At 41.7% G+C, this 25,582-nt stretch overlaps 3 protein-coding genes across 5 annotated transcripts in view; 1 reads left to right on the plus strand and 2 right to left on the minus strand.

The window, feature by feature from the left end:
- Window positions 1-5,620, plus strand: part of terf1 (telomeric repeat binding factor (NIMA-interacting) 1) — a 7,145-nt gene extending 1,525 nt beyond the window's left edge. The window contains exons 3-10 of the mRNA XM_066674427.1: window positions 217-344; window positions 870-956; window positions 1,437-1,586; window positions 1,757-1,842; window positions 2,115-2,153; window positions 2,430-2,524; window positions 3,421-3,524; window positions 3,728-5,620. Coding sequence (XP_066530524.1) covers window positions 217-344; window positions 870-956; window positions 1,437-1,586; window positions 1,757-1,842; window positions 2,115-2,153; window positions 2,430-2,524; window positions 3,421-3,524; window positions 3,728-3,886 — 848 coding nt within the window. The 3' untranslated portion in view covers window positions 3,887-5,620. The remainder of the gene's footprint in view (window positions 1-216; window positions 345-869; window positions 957-1,436; window positions 1,587-1,756; window positions 1,843-2,114; window positions 2,154-2,429; window positions 2,525-3,420; window positions 3,525-3,727) is intronic.
- Window positions 4,803-14,822, minus strand: LOC136706756 (somatomedin-B and thrombospondin type-1 domain-containing protein). The gene is made up of 6 exons (XM_066680770.1): window positions 14,650-14,822; window positions 13,067-13,469; window positions 10,989-11,180; window positions 9,746-9,824; window positions 5,750-5,932; window positions 4,803-4,971 (listed from the first exon to the last, which is right to left on the minus strand). The coding sequence occupies exons 2-6, from the start codon at window positions 13,290-13,292 to the stop codon at window positions 4,854-4,856; spliced, it is 798 nt and encodes a 265-aa protein (XP_066536867.1). The 5' UTR covers window positions 13,293-13,469; window positions 14,650-14,822; the 3' UTR covers window positions 4,803-4,853.
- A 3,772-nt stretch (window positions 14,823-18,594) lies between these two features.
- Window positions 18,595-24,753, minus strand: si:ch211-171b20.3 (uncharacterized). Of its 3 annotated transcripts, none has more exons than XM_066683951.1 (6): window positions 24,712-24,753; window positions 23,146-23,265; window positions 21,814-21,940; window positions 21,416-21,517; window positions 20,928-20,983; window positions 18,595-20,515 (listed from the first exon to the last, which is right to left on the minus strand). In XM_066683951.1, exons 2-6 carry the CDS (start codon window positions 23,213-23,215, stop codon window positions 20,367-20,369), a joined length of 504 nt encoding a protein of 167 aa, XP_066540048.1. In that variant the 5' UTR covers window positions 23,216-23,265; window positions 24,712-24,753; the 3' UTR covers window positions 18,595-20,366. The 3 variants fall into 3 exon arrangements, with proteins under 3 accessions (XP_066540048.1, XP_066539240.1, XP_066540834.1); XM_066683143.1 differs by lacking the exon at window positions 24,712-24,753 and adding an exon at window positions 24,372-24,690; XM_066684737.1 differs by lacking the exon at window positions 24,712-24,753 and adding an exon at window positions 24,554-24,644.
- Window positions 24,754-25,582: the final 829 nt, after the last annotated feature.

Genomic DNA, 25,582 nt, shown 5'->3' on the forward strand with positions numbered 1-25,582 from the left:
ATCCACACAGACTACAGGGATAGCGCCCCCTGCTGGCTTCACCAGCACCACCCATGCTTTGGGAGGAGGAGGAGGATATCTCCCATCCGAGCCCTGACCCAGTTTCTGGTGCTCAGGTGCACTGGAGTGTAGTGGTGCAGTCACTGTTATGTGTGTGTTTTTATGTTTTAACCAGACACTAAATAAATAAAAAAACAAATGCTGTGTGTTCCTCAGAGGTGCACTACGACCGGAACGACAGCGTGACTCCTCTGATGTCGGCGGTGATGGTGTGGGAGAATTTACAGAGCGCTGCGGAGGACTCTGCTCTGTTTGAAAATATCAGGAATCTACTGTTTATTCAGGTGAGGATCTTACTCCAGTTCAGGCGCTGCGTCCAAACCTGGACCTGTTTAAATGTAGTGTTCAGTCGCCCTGCTCTGATAAAACACATCCCAGAAATTACAATTCCTACAGCTCAGGTATTTGGGCCTTGTAGCTTATTGTAGTAGATTTTACTGCTGTTTCAAATCAGACCTAAAAAAAGTCTCCAAAACTCTGACTCAGACAGGGTTTCTTCCCTGTGTGAAGGATTAAGAGAAACAACACACAGATTCTCTTTCCCTCTGTGTTTGCTGCACTTTGAGGAAATATCGTGACAGTTATATTTAATGATAATAACAATATTAATATGAATAATAAATAAACTTTATTTATAGAGCACTGTACATTTCCAAAGTTCAGATCCAAAAATCACAAAGTCTCTTCATGTCTATTTCACAAAGTTTCTTCGATGACTAAAAGCTGTTTTCTGAATATGACCCAGTCCTTGATTATTATGCAGATGTTCTCAGATTAAAATGTGTGTCATGCCCTGTGTGTTCCTGCAGTCTGTCGGAGTGTGTTTGGAGAAAGGAAACGTAAAGCTTGCGGCAAATGCTCTGCAGTGGTTGGAGAAGGAGGCGCCACTGCCTGAGGTATTTACCGCCATATATGAATGAATGAGAGAGAGAGAGAGAGAGACACACACACAGTGAGAGAGAGGGGGGATGGATGGATGGATCAAATCTTCCCACATTAAAACCACATTTACTCTTTGGGAAACGTGGCTGTAAAGACATTTTAGACACACTCTGAACTCCATTAACACAGGTTTGGAGTGAAACTACTGGACGTTATGGGAGAAGCCATTAGGGGCGTTTATTAAATCTGGTCCCTAAACACTTCAGCAGGACTATAGCCTTCTGCAGACCTCACAGACACAAACCTTCTCTCGGTTCCTTCACGCTCCGTCGTTGACCTTGTGCGGTTTTATTTTGTTGTGCCTGTGGTTTTATTCTGTGTTCAGAGTCTGGTATTGAGTCCTTCACAGACGGAGCATGGAGACAGTAAATGATCATCAAACCCCTGTTCTCTAATTTATGGTTTTAATAACTCTTCTCTTATTTAAATTTCAGAAAATGCAAATGAAGCTATCCACAGTTGTGAAGAAAAAGGACGTTTACGACAAGCTCCTGACCACCTTCTCCTACAACCGCCTGCTGGACGACATCAATAACTTTTTGGACAATTTTCTGCAGAAACATCCTTCTGACTTTATTCTGAAGGTAACAGATTGATATATATATATATATATATATATATATGTGTGTGTGTGTGTGTATATAAGTATATATTAAAGTCTTCCTCTAATTAAGTAAAAGAACAAACAATAATGAGATACAAGCATTTGTTCTGAATTTATTTTCATAATTTATTATTATTATTTTTCTTTAAGGCTGCAACAAAAGTGGTGGAGGGTCGACAGGAAAGGGTGGAGTCTGAGCAGGAAGTGGCACAACCAACATTAAACAGCTCAGAAATGTATGACCTCAATTATTGTTATATTTCCTGGACCTTTTATATAAATTGTGCAAACATTATTTTTAATAAATATTATTGTTATTATTTTAATGATTTTAAATAATAATTGTTGTTGTACAAATGTGTTGCTGTTTTGAATGGTTTATTGATGCTATAGAGTTAAACAATTGATCACAATGAATAATAATTTCCACATTTGTGTTAAGACTTGGGGAAATTGACGTATGAACAGCCTTCACTAAAGAAAAACTTTCTTTATTTTGTTCTTTAAGGCACGAGGCGAGCGCAGAGCCGTCAGAGCTACATCTGAGGTGAGCTCCCTGTAGGGGTGGGCGATATGGCCCCAAAATTATATCACGATATTTCAGGGTCTATTGACAATAACGATATTTTTGGCAAAACAGGAATTATTTTTTTAATAATTCAAGAGCACACCATTGCAACAAAATAATTGATAATATTAATTATATTAAATATATTTTATATATTTATAGTGCGTGCGTTTATATATTTATAGTGCGTGGAGAAGAGCGTGGAGTTTGTTTTTAAATAGATGAATAAACTTTTCTTTATTGTTTTTGTCACAGACCCAAAAAGAAGCTTTTCTCGATGCGACAGGTTGATCCCTGGAAGCCCTCCACAGCAAAGAAGCTCCAGCGTGTTCCCAGGACCCCCGTTCTCAGTAGGTTTTTAAGGGTGAAGCACACAGAGAGCACCAGTGTTCTAATCCTGAATAGTGACGGTGATAGTGGTGTGTGAGTGAGTGAGACAGGGGGCTCCTGGCTGTGGGGTTTGGGAGAAAATTATTATTAAACTATTCATGGGTTGCAGTGCTGTGGGCTCTATACTGGGGACCTGTCGGGTCTCAGGGCGCAGTGCTAATGTAAATGAAATGGGGGGGAAAACGGGTACATTTATCTCATACACAGCTCCTCTCCCTGCACTGGAGAGAGTTTCACAACACTTAGAAACTCAGAAACCCACTGCCTCTCTGTCAGGGATAAAGGATCCCACTGTGTAGCATAATGAGGAGAAAAGACCATTAAAATCTGCTGAGAGTGGAACAGATTCCGACTATTGGCCTGAATTATTCCTCTGGTTTGACTTAAATTTAATAAAGTAGTTCTTTTCTGAAAGTGTCCACACTTCAGGGTAACCGAGGCCAAATCCCAAATGTCTCCTTACACCCTCCGTAGCACACAGTCAGTTATGATGTGATTTGCATTGTATTGTCAAAATCATTTTTAGTGAGCTATAAGGTTCACATTTCAAATGAGTGTCTAGTTACTGTCTGTATAAGTTTTGTGTGTTGTGCACTATGTAGGGAGTATGATTATACTTTGGGACACAGCCCAAGCTCCTCTAGTGACTACTGACTGTTGGAGTAATGAGTAGGTCTCCAATATGGCGGCTACTCTGTACTGTGACATCAGCTGCAACTCATGAAAGAGATACACAGTCATTACTGCAGTGCACAGAATATTACTGTGAACAGCTAAAGAAGCTGCTATGATGTCATTATCAGTTGTAATGTTGTGTGATTGATATAAAATGCTGCTCATTTGTGACTCCACACAGAGCTGTCTCGACTGAGTTTTAAAAGTCAGAAGAAACAGCAGTCGGAGCAGGAACATCAACGCAGCCCGAAAAACAAAGGCAGCCTGAAAAACAAAGGCAAGAGGGTGAGTCCTTGAGGATTTTCACTCTCCAACAAACACATGCTCCTAGTGGGATTGGGCATTGTGAGCGCAGACTCATGTGCAGCTGCTCCAGAGTTCTTTCCTTTTCTGTAGACATTACACAGTGTTCACAGTTATTCATGAGGCATGCCTTGTGTCAGTATGCTCCACCCACCTCTGCTCATAATGCTGTTCTGTGTCTCTAGAGGTGGACATGGAAAGAAGACAGCAACCTGAAGTCCGGAGTGAGACAGTACGGAGAAGGACAGTGGGCCAAAATTTTGCAGGAGTACAACTTTGAAGGACGAACCAATGTCATGCTGAAAGATCGATGGAGAACGCTGAAAAAAATGGAAGAGTCCTAGGACTTTCTCAACTGAGCAAATAGGACTCACACAAGCTCCATAGCAGTGTTCTCCCCCTTGTCTAAACAGCCCTGTTCAGAACGCCAGCTTTCAGCGCCTGTTCTTTTTTAATGATAATGAGCCACTCGCTGTTCACCTCGTCCCTGAGTGCACAGGAGCAGAAGCTCTTTTTTTGTTGTTTTTTTGCTCTGTTCTCTTTCTTTTCTGTTCTTACTCAGTGCTTTTATTTCTCCACAGTCGTTGTCGGTTTTGCTGCATTTAGCCTCGTCTTTGTGCTCTCACATAAACACGAGGCCAGCGCTGTGATTGGACAGACTCAGAAAAGGGGGCGGGAAAATTCTAAAGTCTCCGCAGAAGCGGAGCAGAATTAGAAAGTCTCAGTTTCAGCACACAGAAAACTGACTGTGGTCTTGTTTCACAGTGTGTGTGTTGGTGGGCTCCAAATCCTCACATTAATGTACACACGTGTTGAACAAGGGATTTTTCATAATGTGTTTAGATGATAATTTGTTTAAATTAGGATTCCTCTTTACAGGGTTGTTCCAGCAGTGTATCGAATGCTCAGTATAATCTCCAAACAGTGCTCATACATCAGACCTGTGTCCCCCACTGTTTACTGTCCTCACTTTCTGTGAGAGGCTCTTAGAGGACAACGTCAGGTTCCATTCACCTCCACTGTTCTGACACACTCTAGAGTCAAACCACCTTCAACTCTTAAGAATCTGTAGAAAAATGAGTGGACTTCTCCTTCATGTAAATTTTGTAAAATATTGTGGAATTGCATTGTTGTGGTATATTTCTAAATGTTATTTTTATTTATGGGACATTGATAAACAAATGTAGGAGCACAGAACTGGACACTCAACATTTCCACTCAGAGTTTAATGCTTTAATAAAAGTATGTTCTGTGGGTAAATGTGGGTGTGTGTGTGAGAGAGAGAGAGAAAGACACTGTGAGAGAGTCTGTTTAGATGAAGATGAAGCTGTGGACTGCAGGACAGGAGCAGTGCTGAAGTTTCCGGACTTTTCTCCACGTTCCTCTGCAGTGAGAGCTGCCCACGGCCTGCCACTGCAGAACATCGTCTCTGCACCAAACGGAGGAACATGTTCAGACCACAGTAGCCAGTCTTAAACAGTTGGGTGATTCAGGTTCGGAATGTTAAAGTCCACTCCTGGATTTTGTTCCCACTCTGTAGACACTGCGCTGCAGGCAGAGGATTCGTTTAGTGAAATTCCATCCATTACTTGAACCCCTGCTGTGATGAGTTTTCGGTTCAGCATCAGAGCTGCTGTTGCGAGAGACGGAGGTGGGGCCAGATACATGATGTGGGACATGTGTATTTCAGTAGACACGCCCCTTTTACAAGTAAACACATCTACACCCTTCTTTACAATTCAAACTAAAAAAAACAAAACAAAACAAGGAGTTGGAGCAAAATCCAAGAGTAAACTTAATATTTCTGGACCTGAATCACCCACTTCACCCAGAATTCACTGCAGGATCATTCATTCATTCATTGTCTTTAACCACAGATGAAATCAATATGAGCTGAGAAAACATGCAATTTCTATAATTTGCTAAAGCTGCACTCTAGTTATTGGACAAAAATGATCATTTGATTTACCCATGTTCCTAAACTGTTCAGTGTGAGAGGACTGTTTTCACATCCACCAGAGGGGGGCGACAAAGTCGTTTTAACAAGCAATAGGAATTATTGCCACTGAGTGTTCTTCACATTATCAAACAGCCCTTACACTGACACCCAGTGGCCTCTATGTGTCAGAGACTCTGTACCAGGTGTGACCCACTCTATGGAGCAGAAACCGGTTGGTTCAGGGTGTGTGTGTGTTTTTGTTTGATACCTGTGGGCAGAGTGTCCATCTCCTCGGCAGGTCCGAGTGTCGTTGTTAATGTTTATTGCAGGTGATTGGCAGGAAACACACACCACAAACCCTTCTCTCAGATACTGCATCCATCGAGTGTGTGCCTTATTTTCCTCCAGACACCATCTGCTCAGAGACTCCACCTTAAACTCCACACAGAACCTGAAGAGAGAACACAGAGCTTTCACTCGAGCGCTGGAGAAATATCTCAAAGTTTAAATATTAGATTATAATATTATAAAAAATCCTCAACAGTTCCCAAAATAAAATTCAGCGCATTTACACTGATGCTCTGTGCTGCTGCTGATGTAGTAAACTAAACATCCACAAACACGGAGATGCATGAGAAAACATCGTACAGGATCCGTTTTTTGACTGTTGTCATTGTGTGGTGTTGTATCTTATTACAGAAATATTTCTGTGTCCCTTTTCTTAGACTCAGCAGAATGATCCTGGTGTTGTGAGCATGTTTCATTTTGCTTCACAGGCAGATGGCAGCACCAACACTGGACCAGAATTGTCCCAAATCTGCTTGCTTTCTGTGTTGATTTTCTGGTTGAAGTTCTGTTTCAGTGAGTGTGGCATGTTCCTAGACCTCATTGTCTTACAGAAGGTTTCGGTACACACTAAGGTGTGTAGTGCTGTGCTGAGCTGGTTGTGACAGGATGGGTCCGGTTGATCCTGTGCTGTGTGATCAATGAATTGCCCCATCACCCCACATTGTCACTGTCACAGCACTGGCTTAGTCAGATCACTGGGATTGGATCAGAAGTAAATGTCAGGTATGAACAGGGCCAAACTGGTGCTCAGGGATCAGTTTCAGATTTGAAGTGTGGATGTGTGGATTTCCCTGGTTCTGTGCTGATTTCCATTCAGAGTTCCCTGTTTTGGAGATCTGAGGTTTGAGGTTTCGGGCCGCTGTGTTGCTCTCTGCAGCGTGAGACTCTGACTTTTAATGTGCATCATTTTTATTGATTCTTGTGCAGCGTAAGACAAGAGTTAAAAAAAAGCACCTTAACTGTGGGTTCCTGTAGCTCAGTGGTATAAGCCATGCCTCCAGGAACAGGGGGTTGTGGGTTTGAATCCTACACTTTGAAACTCTTTTTGTGCTTTAAAGCATGGCCCTGAAAAGAGTGCAAGTGTGAGAACCTGTGGCTCAGTGGTATAAGCCATGCCTCCAGGTGGTGGAGATTGTCGGTTCAAGTCCTGAACAGGAGCGCCATGTCACGGCTGCAGCAGGTCAGTGAACGAGTGTGGTGCTCACCTGTGGACAGGTGAGAGAAAGGTTGGTGGATGGTGCCTGAGAAAGGGGGTGGGGGAATAATTTGGGCTCCCCCTGGGGAGAGAGTAGGAGTTATGGAGCTGGAAACAAGGTGTGAGACTTAAGTCCCACACCTCCTTTTCCTGTTCTTCTTCCTCTCTCTCTTTCTCCTCCTCCCTCCCTCCCTCTCACCACTTACCAACCCAAGGCCGGATTCAAACCCACAACCTACTGAACACACAAGCCCTAACCCCAAGCACTTTTCCCACTGAGCCACCAAGGCTCACACTTTTTTTGGGGTTTGTCTTGAAAATCAAAGGCTGTACACAATCTTATTTGGTACATTTGGAGACAAGAGGACACTACTGAGACCCTAGTCCTCCAGAGGGTCTAAAACCGGTGTTACTGCCCTCTATAGGGCACTTGATTTATTTTAGAAGTAGTTCCACTCTGCTATGGCCATCATTTCAGATCATTTCAGGACAGAGAAACCACTGACTGAATCCCTGAACCCTCTTCATGTTTGTTTTGGTTTTTTTCCCTCCACAGTAAACCCTCCCAAGTCCATTGTTGAAGTTATATCTCGGTTCCTGCCCTCGGTGCGAGTCCAGACCCGTCCGGTCTTCCTGTTAATGTTTAAGCCCATTGTGTGATGTGGGTTTAGTTTTAGGAAGCTGAGCACAAGCCAGGGCTCCTTCAGATTCTCAGGCTCAAGGCAAACAGACCCTGTTTGCTCAGGCTGCTGCTGACGGCAGGAGGATCATCAGGTGTGTTTACAGAGCTGAGGTTGATTAAAGGTATTGAAGGGCTGAGGATTGTGGCCCAAAGCAGGTGCATCACTCTCAGGAACACGGAAACCCAGCGGCTTTTACTCTCACTCTGATTTACAGACTTCCTACGCATTATTTTCATACAGAAGATGCTTTGGTCGTAAAACTCGCTTCATTTTAAAGAGAAAGGAGGGATTTTTTTTTCAGATATTCAGCAAACTTGTATTTCCAGTCAAACCTAACCCTGCAGGAGAAAGATAAATAAAAATGTATTTAATTTTGACCAAGGAATTAACAGAACACTTCTGAAAGCCCAGTAAATCTCAGTGTCCAGCGGAAAGCTGTTGATTGTCAGTTCACATTTATTTGTACACAGCTTTTTTCAACCTGATGGAGTCACAGATCATCTTTACAGAAACCCAGGATTAAAACATCAACAGATTAACCCCAGAGGAGCAGCCAGCTGCAACAGCGGCAGGAAAAACTCCCCCGAAGCTGGAGGAAGAACCTTGGAAGGAACCGAAACTCACAGGGGACCGTCCTCCTCTGGTTAAACACTTTATAAACAAAATATTGCGCTCCTCAGCAGCCACAGACTGCTCGCTGTTGGTCCACGATTCTGCACACTGCCAGATCCCAGACATCCTCACTAAACTGTTCTGGTAAAGACATGGCTGCCCTGGATGTCACCAACTCAACACGAGATAAAAGATGTGACAGACCTCTGGCAACATTTGGCTGTGATTAAGTGTTTAAACCCTGTGTCCACTCACTGTCCACTCTGTGAGACACTCCTCCCTCGTTGGTCCACTTTGTAGATGTAAAGTCAGAGACAGTAGCTCATCTGTCTCTGCACAGTGTGTGTCGTTCATCCTCTAGTCCTTCATCAGTGACACACGACGCTGTCGGCTGGATGTTTTTGGTCGGTGCACTGTTCTCAGTCCAGACACTGAGGGGTTTAAAAACTCCAGCAGCACTGCTGTGTCTGATCCACTCTACACCAGCACAACACACACTAACACACCACCACCACCACGTCAGTGTCACTGCAGCGCTGAGAATGATTCACCACCACATCACACCTGCTCTGTGTGGGTCCTGAGCGCTGAAGACCAGTGGGGAAAAGAGGGCAAATATGCAGAGCAACAGGTGGACTCCAGTTTTTAAGTGTAGGAATACAGAGTGACTGGAGTGGACAGAGGAGCTGAGAGAGTGGACAGTGAGTGTATGAAGGAAATGGTGACTTTAAGGCTTTTGACTGATCTGTGAAAATATTATTGTGAATATGTTTAAAAAAAAAAAAGTAAAAATTAGTAAAGGATTTTGATAAACGCTGGAAACTGTTGACTGCGCTGAGAGCATGTTTAGTTTGGTTCACTCAGAAATGAACTAAAACTGTGTTTGTTTTTGTTTATTGTTTTTAAATGCTAAGCACCAGCTTGTCAAACAAATAAATACAGTGGAATTTGAGTTCCTAACTTGTGTTTATTATAGATTATACTCGGCTACGGTGTAGCTGCATTACGGAGGTTTATAGTGTCGGATGAATTCAAGTTCGACTTCGATCACATTTACAAGAATAACGGTACCTCTAAATCTGAGTTTAGCTTATTGCTAGGCTATTGTCATGAATAATGATGGTTATTTAGCTAGATACTGTCATAACAGTGTTTTACCGCGGCATTGTTCAGCTGTTGTCCACCAGTGACGTCACGGTTGCGTTCAAGTATTTCCGTAGCGAGCTCGGGTTTTTCCGTCAATTTAATAAAATTGTAAGTTTTAAAGCAAATTAAGCTGCTATTTTCATTTTAATTCATACTTATATATGTCAGTAACTAAAATAATGTGAAATATTCATGGAGGTCCATTAAGTGGTGCTTAGCCTTTAAAGCAGAGCATGTTGTAGGTAATGGATTAATTTCTTTCATCTGAAATGGTACTAACCCAGAATCCTTCACTGTGTGGTGGGAGTTATGTGTTACTCTGCCATTGCTGTATTCCGCCGTTGTTATCAGTGCTGGATCTGGAACAACAACAACAACAACATTATCAGCCCAGCTCTGACTTTAACAGCAGAAAATATACAGCTGCTGGCACTGGGCTTTTCTAGAAAGTTGCTAATAGTTACTCAGAGTCTGTGCTAAATATCTGAGGAAGCAGAGCTTTATGGAGCAGAAAGCTGGCTGGTTTTCAGGGCATTATAGGGGTTTAAATCACCTGAGGAATTTGTGGCCCATAACAACAAGCTTGGAATCCAGTGGGGTTTAACAGTTCCTTCAGAGCAACGTCCGACTGAACACTGACTGACTCTCAGGAAGGGAACCATCACAGAAGAGACTGGCTATTCAAATCTGTAGAGCAAACATTCCTTAGCAACACCCTAGCAACCAGGTGAAACCATAGGTATTACCCAACAACACCTTTAACACTATCTTGGCTACCATAGCAACCACCTACAACAACATTCAAGCCATGTAGTGGTTCCTTAGCATCTAGAATTTTGGGATATCACGGGTATTACCAGACAACACCTTCCTAAGCAGCTGGGATACCATAGCAACCACATACAGTATCATAAAAACATATAGAGATTTATAGTGATTCCTTAGCAGCCAGGTGAGAACAAAAACCCACCAGCACCATAGAAACCACCAAGCGACATCATAGCCACTACCTGGGATGCCAAAGATACCACATAGCAACACCTTAGCAGCAGGTTCATAGTAATCAGCTGGAGCACCCTGGGACAGCCTGCCTTTGAAACCACACTGGAAACCTCCTTAGGTATCATAGCAACCACCTATAACACCATAAAACCAGATAGTGTTTTTTTTAGCAACTAGGTGAAGTAACAGGACAACAACCTGTCAGCACCATAGCAACTACCTGGGATGCCATAGGAACCTCATAGCATCAGTGTAGCAACCACCTATGATATCATGGCAACAGCCAGTAACCTCCTGCTCCATACAGCACACACTGGAACATAAAAACCAACACTGCGTACGAAACTGTGCCTTATTTAGTTTTTATGTAGTGTACTATTTGGGGATTCTGTTTACGTACACTGAAAATTGTCAACTGTTTTCAATCACACAGGGCAAGACTCGAACCTGTCCATCCTCTGATGATGATGATGATGATGATGAAGATGGATATCCCTGGTATAAACTGACCTGTTGTTTACCTTGTGATAGACAGCTGTGTCCGAGGTGACTGCGGTGCTCCATGCAGCCGGCTCTCTGCTCCAGCACGGGGCAGCCCTCAGCCACGTTACGAGGTCTGGTCACAAGGCTACGTCTCCGAACGCGATAGGACACTTCGCACGGTCGAGCGCAACCACTCCAGTGTGTCCACTGACTCACTACACAGGGCTCGGCTGCACACACACACCGGAAAATTAAAGGTGCAATCAGCCATTTTGACTAGCACTGTTTATGTGAAAGTGATTATTCATCACTTCTACTGTTTACGCTCCACAGAGTGGGTCTCCCACACTGGGGCCGTTGTGTTTAAAAAAGGGTTTAGTCCAGAATCTCTGATACATCCAACAGTTTCCATTGTTAATTGCTCTGCCTACAAAAATACATTAGTGGGCGGAGCTTTGAGATGTCAATCATCACACTTTTTTACACTGATTTAAAAAGGAACACTACGTAAAATTTATTCTATGCTACTGGCGATGCACTGCTGTGGGACGGGATGCATTTTAGGGCCCTTCCCAAACCAAGCGCAGTTCAAATATATTTGGAATGGGATATAAACAAACATCAGAAAAATATAGTATAGTATAGGGACATTTGGATATATCTGCTACAAAGGGGATATCATAAATAACTATGAAAGAAAACTGCAAATTTAGCTGTTAAATGACATAACACACAGGAACATTAAAGGAAAACCCATCCCACCTACTATATATATATATATATATTCCACCATTAGAATTGGGAGGGTGAAGCTAGGGCTGGACAATAATTCAATATCAATGTATATCGCAATATAAAATGTTTCAATAACAATGATATGAGTTTTATAGGTATTTTCAATATTTCAGTACACATTATTTACAGCATCAGTCACTGACTGACAGTCATTAGAGGGCGCTGCCGTCAGTTCACCTCAATTTTAAAGCTAGTTTAAAAGTATTAATATTGACAAAGCCAAGTGGTTGTTGTTTGATGGTGATGTCTTGTTGCTTTCAGTTCTTGGCAAGTTTTCTGTGGTTTTTTAATTGTTCTCATCGATATCGAAATTATATCGTATCGAAGAAATGAATACTCCATATAATGTCTGAAAACATGCTTGTGGTGCATGAACATTCAAAACTGAGGGTGAAGGTGTGGGATGAATCACAGACATCACAGGTCTTTAAACATCAGTTTGAGGACAATGCAAGCTAAATATCCATCTATATCCAGCTAAGCTTCACGTCCTCCCTGTCTAGTGTTCTGTGCACTCTGTGGGTGTGATAGTGTACTATGTAGGGAGTAGGGCATGATTGAGGACTGACAGAAATCAACGCCTAGTACCAGCCTCGTGTTCTGCACAAGAATGATTTTTTTCCATGTGATCAGGATCCAAACATTAAAAAAATAAAATAAAATAATGCTGAATCAGAGGAACATGAGAGTTCCACTGTTCCCCACACCAATGCTGGGACTTACACCCATCTAACCTACACTTGGCAATGGGCAGATTACTTTAGGATCATGTGCAGGTGCTCCAGCATGTCCCATTTCAATTCATGTTAAAAATGTACTACACAAAAAACACCATAATCCCTCATTACTGCAGGCATCGGTTCAGTTACCGGAGCAGGTTAATGATCCTGAGATTTTACTGGATTTAATCTCATTTCCCTCTGCTTTGATGGCATCTGCTCGAGTGGAAAACCAAAGCTGTGCAGATTTTAAACTCTGTACAGGTCAGAAAGTAGGAATTTAAGAAATGTGCGCTGCAAGAAAATAAACGAAAAGGAATCCGAGTGCTGGTAAAAGTTAGTTTGTTGGGAATCATATTGTGATCAACCAGAGATGTAAACAAGGTGTGTAACGATACACTGGGCTCACGATACTGATTCTGGATTCACAATTTCATTTTTCTCATGATAAACCAAACACAATATAATTCAAAGAATATAAGTTCAATTTTTCAATTGTGTCTAGTTTAACAGGTCAAATACGTCTTAGAATGTGGTTAATTAATATTATTTTAGCCCAGTGGGATTCACCTTCTGTTGTTTTCCAGGTGATTTCCCCTTACCTGTGCATTCCATAGGGTAATCGAAACAGCAGTCTTTCGTCCTAATGCAGTTTTCATCGCAGTAACACGTCCCATAGACTCGGTCACTCCTCCAGTCCAGAGAAACACACGACAAATCTGTGCCTGAGCAGCAGCGACCGTAACACCCCCCCTCTGTAGAATGGAACAGTCCAAATACAACAGTCAGTAGCACAGAGGCCCAGCTGATCACTGCGGACCGAACCATAATGGACAGAAAATGGCGGAGTTCAGATGAACTCTAAAACACAGTAAGACTTTATCAGTCCAACTGATCCACTTCTGATGGTTGTGAATGTCCAGGTGAGCTCTACATGGGGGCCACGTGAGCCCAGATTAGCCTGAGGGAGTCTAGGTGAAGTCCAGGGGAGTTCCAGGTGACAACCTACAAAAATTTAAATTAGTGTTAGTGTGTTAGTTAACGTTAGAATGTGATGTAATTAACATTACTTATATTGCAATAGTACTATATCGAGAAGAGTAAGGTGTTCTCTTCGTGGGGCGTCTGTGAGGTGATGATTTTATCAATGGCGTTAAAATCCAGTTCAAAAGGATAAAGGTGTAAAGTGAGGACAGTGTAAGTAAAAGGAAGGAACACAAGAAATAAAGTAAAGAAGTGAGGAAACAGTCAGAAATATTCGCGACTAAAGGCAACATTCACAATTTTAATTAAAAAATAAATAAATAAATTCTGATTTTTAGTTTGTGCCGGAAACTGGTTTAATGTGTTTATGAAGCCCCACTGTCTGTAAATGGGTTAAAAAAAAGTGTCTCTGTCCGGTATACCAGGCTTTCTCTCTCTTTGCTCATGGCAGAGAACTGGCATCTGGAGCTTTTTAGACAACGGAGAGACTCCAAATGCTGAAAAGCATGAGCCGAGAGGAGGATGTTGCTCTATTCCTGCTCCATAGGGGGTTAACACTGACTTATTTTTGATTTTATGGTTACATTACTTAAGGTAGTACTGACTCTAAATTTGGGAGATCATTCACTGCACAAAAGTAAACACAGCGAACGTGCTACAAAACTAAACAGCGCAAGATACAAATGAGTTTGTGGTAATTCAAAGAGTGGATAAAAACACTTCCACACTTCCACAAGTTACCGTTCCACGTTATAAGACGTGGAGCTTCTGAACGTAAACAAACCAAAGAGAACTAGATGCTGCCTGATCCTTTAAATTGTTTACATCATCACTGAACAGTGCCCCCATGTGGAGCAGTCTCTAAATGTGTGTGAGCAAGTGCTACTGTGAGTTAGAGATTTTGTGTGTGAATGTATGTTTGTATATGACTGAGTGAGAATGTGTATGAACGGGTATCTGTGTGAATGAGTGACTGAAGTGTTTGTTAGTGTGTGAATGACTGAGTAAGTTAAGCGTATTCTGTGAGCTGATGTGCATCCAAGTCATTATAAACCAATGAATGTGAGTAAAGAGTAAGTGACTGAACCAAGCAGTGAAGTAAGAAAGTGGAAAAGTAAACAGAGAGTGAAATACAGAAATATTAAAGAGTAAAGAAAGAAAAAAGCATAAAGTAAATGAATTATGTTCAGCTGAGACTCACCTGACCGTTTGAAACAAAACTCTGGTCTTTCTGCAGGAGAACAGAAACTATCTGGACACTCCCCTGGAGACAGAGAGAGAGAGATGGGGGGTGGGTAATAGGTGTGATCGCTCTCACTGTTTTTCTTTCCTTGTCCGTTTGCCCTATTTCTTTTGCTTTCTCTCCTCCCTCCCTCAATCCTTTTGTATTTCTCTCCCCATCCCCTTTTCTCCCTCCCTCTGCCCTCTTTCTCTCCCTCTGTCTATTCTCTCTCCCTCTCTCTCTCTCTATCCTGGGTTTTAAATATACCAGGAGGGAAAGGTCCAAGTGCCAACTGCGTAATGTTATTCTTGGTCAGAACGAGTTGGAGCTGTATCAGTCGAGAAAACAAGGCGTAACAAAACATACTGTGACTGATGTGATGAGGAATTTTACTCTAAAGATGTGAACTGAGTGATGGGGTTCCCCTGGTGTGTGGAACACTGGAACTGTGTTCTCTGGAGCGACGGGGTTCCTCTAGTATGTGGAACAATGGGACTGTGTTCTCTGGAGTGATGGGGTTCCTCTGGTGTGTGGAACAGTGGAACTGTGTTCTCTGGAGCGATGGGGTTCCTCTGGTGTGTGGAACAGTGGAACTGTGTTCTCTGGAGTGATGGGGTTCCTCTGGTGTGTGGAACAGTGGAACTGTGTTCTCTGGAGTGATGGGGTTCCTTTGGTGTGTGGAACTGTGTTCTCTGGAGTGATGGGGTTCCTCTGGTGTGTGGAACAGTGGAACTGTGTTCTCTGGAGCGATGGGGTTCCTCTGGTGTGTGGAACAGTGGAACTGTGTTCTCTGGAGTGATGGGGTTCCTCTGGTGTGTGGAACAGTGGAACTGTGTTCTCTGCAGTGATGGGGTTCCTCTGGTGTGTGGAACAGTGGAACTGTGTTCTCTGGAGTGATGGGGTTCCTCTGGTGTGTGGAACAGTGGAACTGTGTTCTCTGGAGCGATGGGGTTCCTCTGGTGTGTGGAACAGTGGAACTGTGTTCTCTGGAGTGATGGGGTTCCTCTGGTGTGTGGAACAGTGGAACTGTGTTCTCTGCAGTGATGGGGTTCCTCTGGTGTGTGGAACAGTGGAACTGTGTTCTCTGGAGTGATGGGGTTCCTCTGGTGTGAGGAACAGTGGAACTGTGTTCTCTGGAGTGATGGCGTTCCTCTGGTGTGTGGAACAGTGGAACTGTGTTCTCTGGAGTGATGGGGTTCCTCTGGTGTGTGGAACAGTGGAACTGTGTTCTCTGGAGTGATGGGGTTCCTCTGGTGTGTGGAACTGTGTTCTCTGGAGTGATGGGGTTCCTCTAGTGTGTGGAACAGTGGAACTGTGTTCTCTGGAGTGATGGGGTTCCTCGGGTGTGAGGAACAGTGGAACTGTGTTCTCTGGAGTGATGGGGTTCCTCTGGTGTGTGGAACAATGGAACTGTGTTCTCTGGAGTGATGGGGTTCCTCTGGTGTGTGGAGCGGTGGAACTGTGTTCTCTGGAGTGATGGGGTTCCTCTGGTGTGAGGAACAGTGGAACTGTGTTCTCTGGAGTGATGGGGTTCCTCTGGTGTGTGGAACAGTGGAAATGAGTTGGAGTGGTGAGTGTGATCCACAAATAACCACCAACACCAGTCCCCGACCCTCACTGATGATTATGAGGTTGAACTCCATCAGATCCTCACAGCCATGTTCCGATATCTAGTTCCCAGGAGAGTAGAGACTGTAATTGCAGTGAAGAGGGAACACATTCCTGATAAACACCCCTCAGTTCAGGAGAAATGTTGGAAATTTTATTGTAATAATGTTTACTTATGTAATAATGTTTTTGCTACTTTAAAAAGGCCGTATCCTAGACTTTTCTTGTTGCCCTTTATGTTTTTCCCTTAAGATTTAGATGTAATATTTGTGTTGTGTTTATACACTAAAAAGTGTCACTTTTTATAAAATTCTTAGGATGTTTCCGCCCCATTGGCTGCTCTCCAGTCGGTTTGCACTGGAAACCAGTCTATTGTATACTGTAAATTTACTTACTGTAAATGAGTAAAAAAACAGTGTCTCAGTCTGGTACGCTAGGCTTTCTCCCTCTGCTCACGGCAGAGAAACGCCATCTGGAGGTTTTTAGACAATGGAGAAACGCTGAAAAGCACAAACCAAGATGAGGATATTATTCTATTCCAGCTCCATAGGGGGGTGAATTCCCGAAATGATTAAGTGATTAAGTGAATTCCCGAAAGTGCTACAAAACTAAACAACACAAGTTACAAATGGTTTTCTGTGGTAATTCAAACAGTGATTAAAAATGTAGTAATTTTTTTCTATCTGTCCCTTCCACCTTGAAAGACGTGAGGCGTAGAACTGCATTTCCCCACAACTGCAGTCGTTCCCTCTTAAGAGTGAGCTCTAAGAACTGAAAACGGAGGCTGGACCCTAGACAACCCTGGACAAAATAAATACAAGATCTGTTAGCTCCTGTAGACGTGGGGCGATGAATGCAATATGTTTTAGCGCTGTCAGGGCTGCAAACTGTATCTGAACCAGAAGTGACCCACACCTTTAAACCATTCATTCAGCCAAATGTCACAAAACACATCTGGACATTTCTAGCAAAGACACAGCTGTGCTGTCCCTGGCAAATCGGACATGAGCCAAATGTGGCCCAGTGACATGTGGCAAGGGAGAGGACCCTGAAAAGTAGACCCTGAAAGTGGAGGTTTATGTCTCACTGGGCCTTGTTAAACACTCCCAGTGCTAGCTCCGCTAGTTAGCAAACATAGCTTTGACTGTCAACAATCTCTCAATCTCTGGGCTTTTACTTAACATTAGTAAACAATGCTCATATTTCACTTATTGTCTTGTTTTAGCTGTCACTTTATGACACTAAATCTAAATAGATCACAGTAAACATTTTATTAGTTAGATAAATCTCGTAGTTAGCAAACTTAGCCACTTATCCTTTAGCAGATTGAAGCCTTTAGGTTGTGCTTATTGTGTTTAATCTGGAGTTAATCTGTAAAACTCTCTTCTGTGGTGTTTAATTCACATCCTGGACCTCTGCTCCTCTTCTCGTGAATTTAAAAAAACAAAACATTAAATGACTCTACAATCCAGATTTTTCAGGTTGTTCCTTTATAAACACAACTCTGTGACATGTCAGAAACTGTCTGAAAGCTTGTCAGACCTGCCCTTCCTTAGTTACCGTTGCTGTGCTACAATTGGATGATCACTAATTAAGGGGCGGGACCAGGGGGTGTTCCAAACTCATGCGTGGTCCCTTGATGCCTTGGTGCCTTAGAGGTCTGTTACTAATAAGAAGATATCAGTAATTAAATTTTTAGTAATTCAGGCATTTCGTTGTAAATGATTGATTTGTTAACGCTATTGATTCGTAAGGTAGTAACGTTATAGCCTCCTCCAGTGTAAATCTGGTGTTTAGCCTTATTGGCACAGGTGTATTTTGTTTTATCCTTAGCAAAATAAGTGGTCATCATCATGTCACATTAGCTAAAAAGATTTAAACACTTTAAATGGATTTTCCCCTCACTTTTCAACATTGCATTGTTTGCACTGCTATTTCACACTGAGAATTGGGAGTGTTCACTAGGGTGGAACCAGTCACATCCCGGCACCCTGTGGTCCTCCTCATGGAGCATGAGTACTACTCGTGTGCTCTGCTTTGTATATATTATTAAAAATTAATATATATAAAAATAAACAGAATATGTAGCTTGTAGCTTTGAAATGCATTTTCCAATGAAGTGTATCATTTTAATAATCATAATTTTGCTGAATTGGTTCTGAGATCAGCTCAACACATGTTTAAACTGAAAATGAAAGTGTATTACTGGCAGTGACACAGAAGAACGTGAGCTGTTTGTGTCTGAGAGCGGAGTTCTGGTCTGAAAGGATAAACTTCTCGTGGGCCGGAGTTCAGTCTTTTATTAAAGCTCCCTTTGTTTACTGTTTGCTCGGGTCACTTTGTTCAGACTGAACTCCAAAAGACTGAAAACAAAACAAGCCACTGCTGAATCAAACTCTTTTACTGAAACTCATGCTCGGCTTCTGAGCAAAGAACAACCTTAAAGCACTGTACAGTTTTACACCGTGACTTTGAATAAACTTAGACCTTAAAAACCAAAGCCCCACCCCCAGCGTACAGTGTTTACAGAGCACAGATCAGGACAAATCCCACTACTGTTAAAATACAACCCTCTGATTTGTATAAAAACTCTGTCAAAGTAAATGTAAACATTTAAAATCTTTAAATTTAAAGCTGTAAAATCAATTATGCCCCTGAAATGAATGTGTTTTCATACACACAACAGTGTAGACCTGCGCATAGACGCTAAAGTTACAAGTTTTTCAGCCCTGAACGGCTTTTTAAACAGACTGAATAATGTAAAAAGCCAGCCATTAAAGGCATAGTTCATGAGTCTAATCAAAAAACACTTTTTTATAAAATTCTGAGGCTGGAAACCAGTCTAATGTGTTTACGGAGCCTCGATGTCTGTAAACAGGTTATTAAAAAAGAAAACGTGTCTCGGCCAGGTATGCTAGGCCTTCTCTCTCCCTGCAGTATTTTTAGACAATGGAGAGACTCCAAATGTAGAAAACCATGAACCGATATGAGGATGTTGTCCTATTCCTGCTGCATAGGCCTTTGCTGTTTCAGATCACTTAAGGTGGAAGAGTCTCAAAATTCGTGAGATGGCTAACTGCATTAGCGACTGTGCTACAAAACTAAACAACTCGAGTTACAAATGAGTTTCTGTAGGAATTCAAACAGTGAATTACAAGTATGTTACAGACAAGTTACACTTTTTTTTACAGTGTTTTCCCTTGAACACACTGTTCCACCCTTAAAAAAATACACTTAGCTTCCGAATGTAAACAACCAGAGAGAACTGCGATTGCCCACAATCATGTTCTCTTTAAGGCACAGTGTGTATGTGGCAGTACACTTCATTATCATAAGCTCAGTGTGAGGGCTCCAGGGGCCTGGAGGTTGTGGGTTCGATTCCTGCTCCGGGTGACTGTCTGTGAGGAGTGTGGTGTGTTCTCCCAGTGTCTGCGTGGGTTTCCTCCGGGTGCTCTGGTTTCCTCCCACAGTCCAAAAACACACGTTGGTAGGTGGATTGGCGACTCAAAAGTGTCCGTGTGTGTGTGTGTGTGTGTGTGTTGCCCTGTGAAGGACTGGCGCCCCCTCCAGGGTGTATTGGCCCAATGAATCCAGGTAGGTAACCCACCGCGACCCTGAATTGGATAAGCGGTTACAGATAATGAATGAATGAATGAAAGCACAGTGTGGGTGACTGTTGACTGTTGACCGGCCTAACAGAGCTCCGCCATGGTGTTGTGTTAGCAGAAGCTTTAAAAGAAGAGTTGGAGGTTCATACGTCTCAGAGGAAGCATGAGCTCCTCACTCTCCCAGGCAGAGGTGTGTGTGACTGGCGGGAGTCATTACTTAAACCGAGTGAGTGAGTGAGTTACATGCCACTTCCATGAATTGCATCGTGTCTCATCCTGGTTATAAGACCAGGAATGTTCAAAACAGGCCTCAAAGACCCGTAAACAAAGGGAGACGCTGTGTATTTGTGATTGTACTCAAAATGTAAACAATATCAATGACAAATCATCATCCTGAAGTGTTTATATAACTGCCCTCGGCAGCGTGTCCTGTCCTTTCAGGTGGTTTTGGCACCATTCTCTCGAGTCTCTGCTCCATCATTAGGTTCTGGTTGTTTCCTGCCTCTTGCTCTTTTTCAGAGTTTTAATCTTCTCCTGACGCACTGTCTCCTCCTGCAGAGACGAGATCTCCAAAATCCTCTGCGTGAACCTGGACGGAGCTCCGGGGACTGGGTCAGGATACGACCGAGCTGCAAAAAAGTCAGAACATTGAATCAGAAGGTCTTTAAAGAAGAAACCACAGCCTCTCGCTCTCTGCCTCTCTCCTGTTTGGGAAATAGTTACAGAAACGGAAAAGACAAATCAACGTCACAGTGGAAGTGTTATAAGTGACATGAATTATGTATCTTTCATTTGCCTCATCCTCCCCCCACTGTCTCCAAAGCAAAATAACAAACACCCGGTGGAAAAACTAACATTTATTTTCTATTACTTTTTACAATTAATATAATTAAAATTGCAGTTGAAATTATGTCAGTTGTCATTGTTATTATTGTCAGCTCTTATTTTGAAACGTTGTCATGTTCAATAAAAATTAGGACAAATCAAAGTGTTTAAAATAAAACTGTTTTTGAAGTTTATTAAAAAATGAAATGCACCTACATTTGTTGTTAAAAGCAGCGGCGGTGAGATTCTGAACCCTGGGGTTTATCATAGGTCTGAGAAAAGAAATAAATAAGATCATTTATTTAAGGTCTTAGGTAATTATGGATTGTGTGTGTGTGTGTGTGTGTGAGCGTGTGTGTGTGAGTGAGCGTGTGTGTGTGTGTGCGTGTGAGTGTAAGTGAGCGTGTGTGTGTGTGTGTGTGTGAGCGAGCGTGTGTGTGTGTGTTTGTGTGAGCGTGTGCGTGTGTGTGTGAGCGTGTGCGTGTGTGTGAGCGTGTGTGTGTGTGTGTGAGCGTGTGTGTGTGTGTGTGAGCGAGCGTGTGTGTGTGTGTGTGTGTTTGTGTGAGCGTGTGCGTGTGTGTATGAGCGTGTGCGTGTGTGTGAGCGTGTGCGTGTGTGTGAGCGAGCGTGTGTGTGAGTGAGCGTGTGTGTGTGAGCGTGTGTGTGTGAGTGAGCGTGTGTGTGTGTGTGTGTGTGAGAGTTTCCTTGTCCTGAAATGTTCGGTGGCGGTGCCTGATCTCTGGACACTGATGGGGGGAGAGGTCACTGTGAACAGAACGGAGAGAAGATCTCGTCCTTCACAGGGTCTGAAATTACAGACAATTAAAGCACTTCATTATGTTATTTACAATAATTTTATTGCTTCATATATTTATACATTTTCTCAGTCAAAGCTTATAACATTCGCGCCAAGACTCGGCCAGAGGGTTGAAAACCACCCGCAGCAGTGAAACTGGTTTCTGGAGCGATGGAGTGAACTGTGATGCAGTCCCTGACCTCACTGATGTAGATGTTCCTCTCTTCCCAGAAGAACAGTAAAGAGTGAAACACGTGCTGATTAATGCCTCGCTTCAGCAGAAATACTGTAGAGACTCGCACTTACTCGAAAGCGTATGTCTTGGTGACGTTGTACGGCAGCTGTGTGCGCTGAGAAAACCTGTTTAAGTTGTGAGACTGATGTACAGAATAACCTCGAAACACTGGGGGCAGAACAGGCTTCAGCACCGAATCTGGACAAAGGACAGAAACAGAGCAACACAGTTATCTACCTGTTCTTTAATTATTCTACCCTTATTTATATTTTTTTATTTACTTATATATTTTTTTTCAATAAATTATAGAATTTTTGTAGAATATCTCTACATTGTTAGCAAAAGAATTTTTTTTTTTTATTTGTGCAAACGCCGCTTAAATTCTTTAAACACTTAAAATCGTATTTCAATATTTTTTATATTTAAATGTTCACAAATTCTGCTCTCAGTGAACTGTGCTGAAAAGAACCATGTGTTTCTCCTTCCTACGTCTCAGCGCTGAGGGCTGTGTGGTGTTTATTTTTATGTATTCATTATGTCTCTCTTTCTCTTTAGGGTCTCAGCAGTGACTCCTGTGTCTCGCTGAGTAGAGGACTGAGCATGTGTTTAACTCACTCCAGACTTAGGCTTTGGCTAAATGCTCTACATGTAAAATACTGCGACTAAACCTTTATCAACAAAAACTGCTGATACTTTGAAAAAAACAGTGATATTTTTTAAACTCTCTTTCAAAAATAAACCTAATTAAACTAAATAGTAAATTTCTTTAAATATTCACAGAACACACTAAAAACTACAGAAAATTACAGATAACAACAACAGTATATTATACTTCTCTCAGTAAATTATCTTTATTCGCAGTTTTTTTCCCAACTCATATAAATTCATTTTCTTCGTATTTTTCAGTTTTAAAACTTTGTAACTGCGCCATCTGCAGGTGAATAAACTGAAGCACATGAGCCTGTGTTTACTTTTCACCCAAAATACAAGATTCTAAGCCCGAAAGCCCAGCCCACAGCAAAGTAAAAATCACAAAAAAATTCATAAAAACTACAACACAAACGCTTTCTTTAACAAACGCTTTGCAGGTTCAGGAACACAATAAAAACTTAAATACAACTTAAGTTCATGAACCTGCATCGTGTTTGTTAAAGGAAGTGCGCGTGTTGTCATTTTGATGGATATGTTTGGTGATTTTGCTGCTTGTTTTTTCAGTGCGTTTCTCTCTGTCACAAACATAACTCTGTGTTGTGTTGCATTCATAGAGAATGTTAAGGGTCTGTTGGTCCTGAAATTCAGATTTAGAGGAGAGCAGATAATTAAGGGTCAAACTGATATAAATAAAGACCTAAGAAGTGAAGTGCATCTGAATCTTTTTTATTTAAGGTGATGAATAAAAAGACCTGTGAAATTATTCTCGCAGTAAGTCCCGTTTCTCCACCTCGTGTCAAACTGAAAATGTCGCCCACACATCCCTCCGTCAGTGTTTCCAGAGTTCAGTCTTAATCCTGCTCGACATGTGACTGAGAGAGAGACAAGACACCAGCAGCGGTTATGACACCAACATTTCACACGTTAAATCCTATGACAATATACTGTTATAAATCAGCATCAGAATATGACATTTATATTTACAAATATATTTTCTGAGTTTCTGATTTCGTTTTTAGTGGAATTGTGTTAATAATTGTGACGAAATACTGAAATGCATGGTGGAAAATTCTCTGAATGTGCAATAGGCAGTTTTAGCAAGGAGCCTGTCTGAGTTGTTGTAGTTCGCCTACCTAATCACCAGAGGTCGCCAATAACAAATCCCGAACTATGCACACCTCTAGCGGTCAAACAGGAGAACCACAACAACAGACAGTCGCTCTGTTCTAGAGTAGTTTTCCAAACAGGTTTTCTCATATACAGAGAGCACTGGTGATGATGCCGCTGCTAAAATAAACATTATAATTATTGTTACATATTTTATTTAATTTGTACAAGTTTGAAAATTATCACCTAGTACAACTTCCAGTAAAGTGATGTGATCTTTTTGCTATTGCTGCCCTTGAATCACCCTAAAAATATGTTACTTATAATAAAATTTCTTTGACTTTACATTTGTAACCTTCTTATTTATTATTCTGACTGCTATAAACTACTTGTGAACATTGTTAGATATATAACCACCAATTCAAACACAAAAGTGATTCAGCTGCAGTAATAAAGTTATTCTGGCTAAATGTAGGCTATCTATAAAAAGACAAAAAATATGGAATTGTTCCCTTATGAGGAGAACTAAAGACAAAATATTGTATGTAGATAGTAAGAATAGGCAGCTTTAAAAATGTTAACAATAGTAGATTAAAGGTAGTAGATAATGTTGAATCAAAATACCTCAGCAAATAAAGTTATGAATGTTTATTAGTACAGAATACCCCACAAATAATATTTATTTGTCAATAAAACACCGTTAGTTATAACTTATTTTGCTCCATTTTTCTCAATTCTCCGCACCACCTTAAATGATCCGCAGTTACGTTCAGGTGCTTCAAGCGTTTGAATGTAAATGATGACCGTTTAAGGTGGAACGTAGTCTTTGAAAGTAATAGCCAACGAATTTACAATTTCATCATTTACTCACTTTTGCTTGCTGGACTGAGACATATACGACGACAGAACATTAAACTTTAATCTTGGCGTATTTCTTAAAGTACTGAAAACAAATTTGACTTTTATTTGGCTCTATTTTGGATAAGGTTACACGAAACTGAAGTCGGCGCTTCAGATGAACCTGAAGCTTGCATTTCAGCCGGATAATCTTACATTTCTCGATGTTCAAAGTGTAATCCACTAAACGTTCTCAGGACAATTTCGGGGCTCACCCTTTGGTTTAAGCTATTATAAACGTATTTCTAGCGCTCTAACAGATTTTTTATTTAACGCTGGAATAAGAAGCCGCAGTAGATGTGTCTTCCACCTACCTGTTTAAATATGAACCCACCCGTTTTGAGGCAAGTCCCGCCCATCATAGATTTGATTGGCTGAGTTGGTCTTAGTAATAGCCAATCGCAGCGCAAAATGGGGCTGCAACTGTGAGTACACCAATGTCTGAATTAATAAAAGTAAAAATAATTACTAATAACACAAACATACAGTTTGTTACAAAACGTTTTCGATTGATATTTATTAATATAAATATAGTATATAATGAATTATAATATAAATATATATATATATATATATATATATATATATATATATATATATATATATAATTGCTTACAATTAATACAATTTAAATTAATTTAATATTATGATAAATATGGTGAATATTAATAATATATATTAGTGTGTTTTAAAGGGATCGCGTGTATTTGTGATATCAAATGTATTGTTCATCTTACCACCGCTAGGTGGAGGTGTTGTACAACCAAATTTTAACACAGTTCTACATAGAGATTCTCCAAGCGGCCGCAAGATTAAAGCCACTGCCAGGTAACATGAACAACACTGATGATTTGGTTACAGCGCCCCCTGTCGTGTGGGGTGTGTGTGTGGGGGGGTAAAGGGTCAGTTCTTGAAGCGGATGCTGAAGAAGAAATGGTCATTGTAAAGGTCTGAGGACCTCACTGCGATGGTTGTAATGTTTTGGTCGGTCTCCAGAACTCAGGTGTGTGGGGTGTTCCCCGTGTGCAGTGGTCAGTACCGACCCAAAGTGTTCAGAGGAAGGACGAGCAGTGAATGGGGACAGGGTCCTGGGTCTGAGTCTCACTGATGGAGTGCGCTGACCTATGTGTTCCGACCAGATTCTATCAGAGCAGTGTTAACTCTTTCAGCGCCTACACTCCCTCC

Source organism: Hoplias malabaricus, chromosome 1 (assembly GCF_029633855.1).
Source record: "Hoplias malabaricus isolate fHopMal1 chromosome 1, fHopMal1.hap1, whole genome shotgun sequence".
Classification (NCBI taxonomy): Eukaryota; Metazoa; Chordata; class Actinopteri; order Characiformes; family Erythrinidae; genus Hoplias; species Hoplias malabaricus.

What these genes read in the sequence shown, in the direction of transcription:
- LOC136706756 (XM_066680770.1), bottom strand. Translation starts at nt 13,292, where the DNA reads ATGGTTCGGTCCGCAGTGATCAGCTGGGCCTCTGTGCTACTGACTGTT. An exon ending in ACACAGCTGTCTATCACAAG is followed by an intron (nt 9,825 to 10,988) that starts GTAAACAACAGG and finishes TTGTTGTTCCAG; the next exon opens with ATCCAGCACTGATAACAACG. An exon ending in CACACAGTGAAGGATTCTGG is followed by an intron (nt 5,933 to 9,745) that starts GTTAGTACCATT and finishes TTCTCTCTTCAG; the next exon opens with GTTCTGTGTGGAGTTTAAGG.
- si:ch211-171b20.3 (XM_066683143.1), bottom strand. Translation starts at nt 24,411, where the DNA reads ATGTTCTGTCGTCGTATATGTCTCAGTCCAGCAAGCAAAA. An exon ending in TCTCAGTCCAGCAAGCAAAA is followed by an intron (nt 23,266 to 24,371) that starts GTGAGTAAATGA and finishes TCTCTCTCTCAG; the next exon opens with TCACATGTCGAGCAGGATTA. An exon ending in ACCAAGACATACGCTTTCGA is followed by an intron (nt 21,518 to 21,813) that starts GTAAGTGCGAGT and finishes CTGTAATTTCAG; the next exon opens with ACCCTGTGAAGGACGAGATC.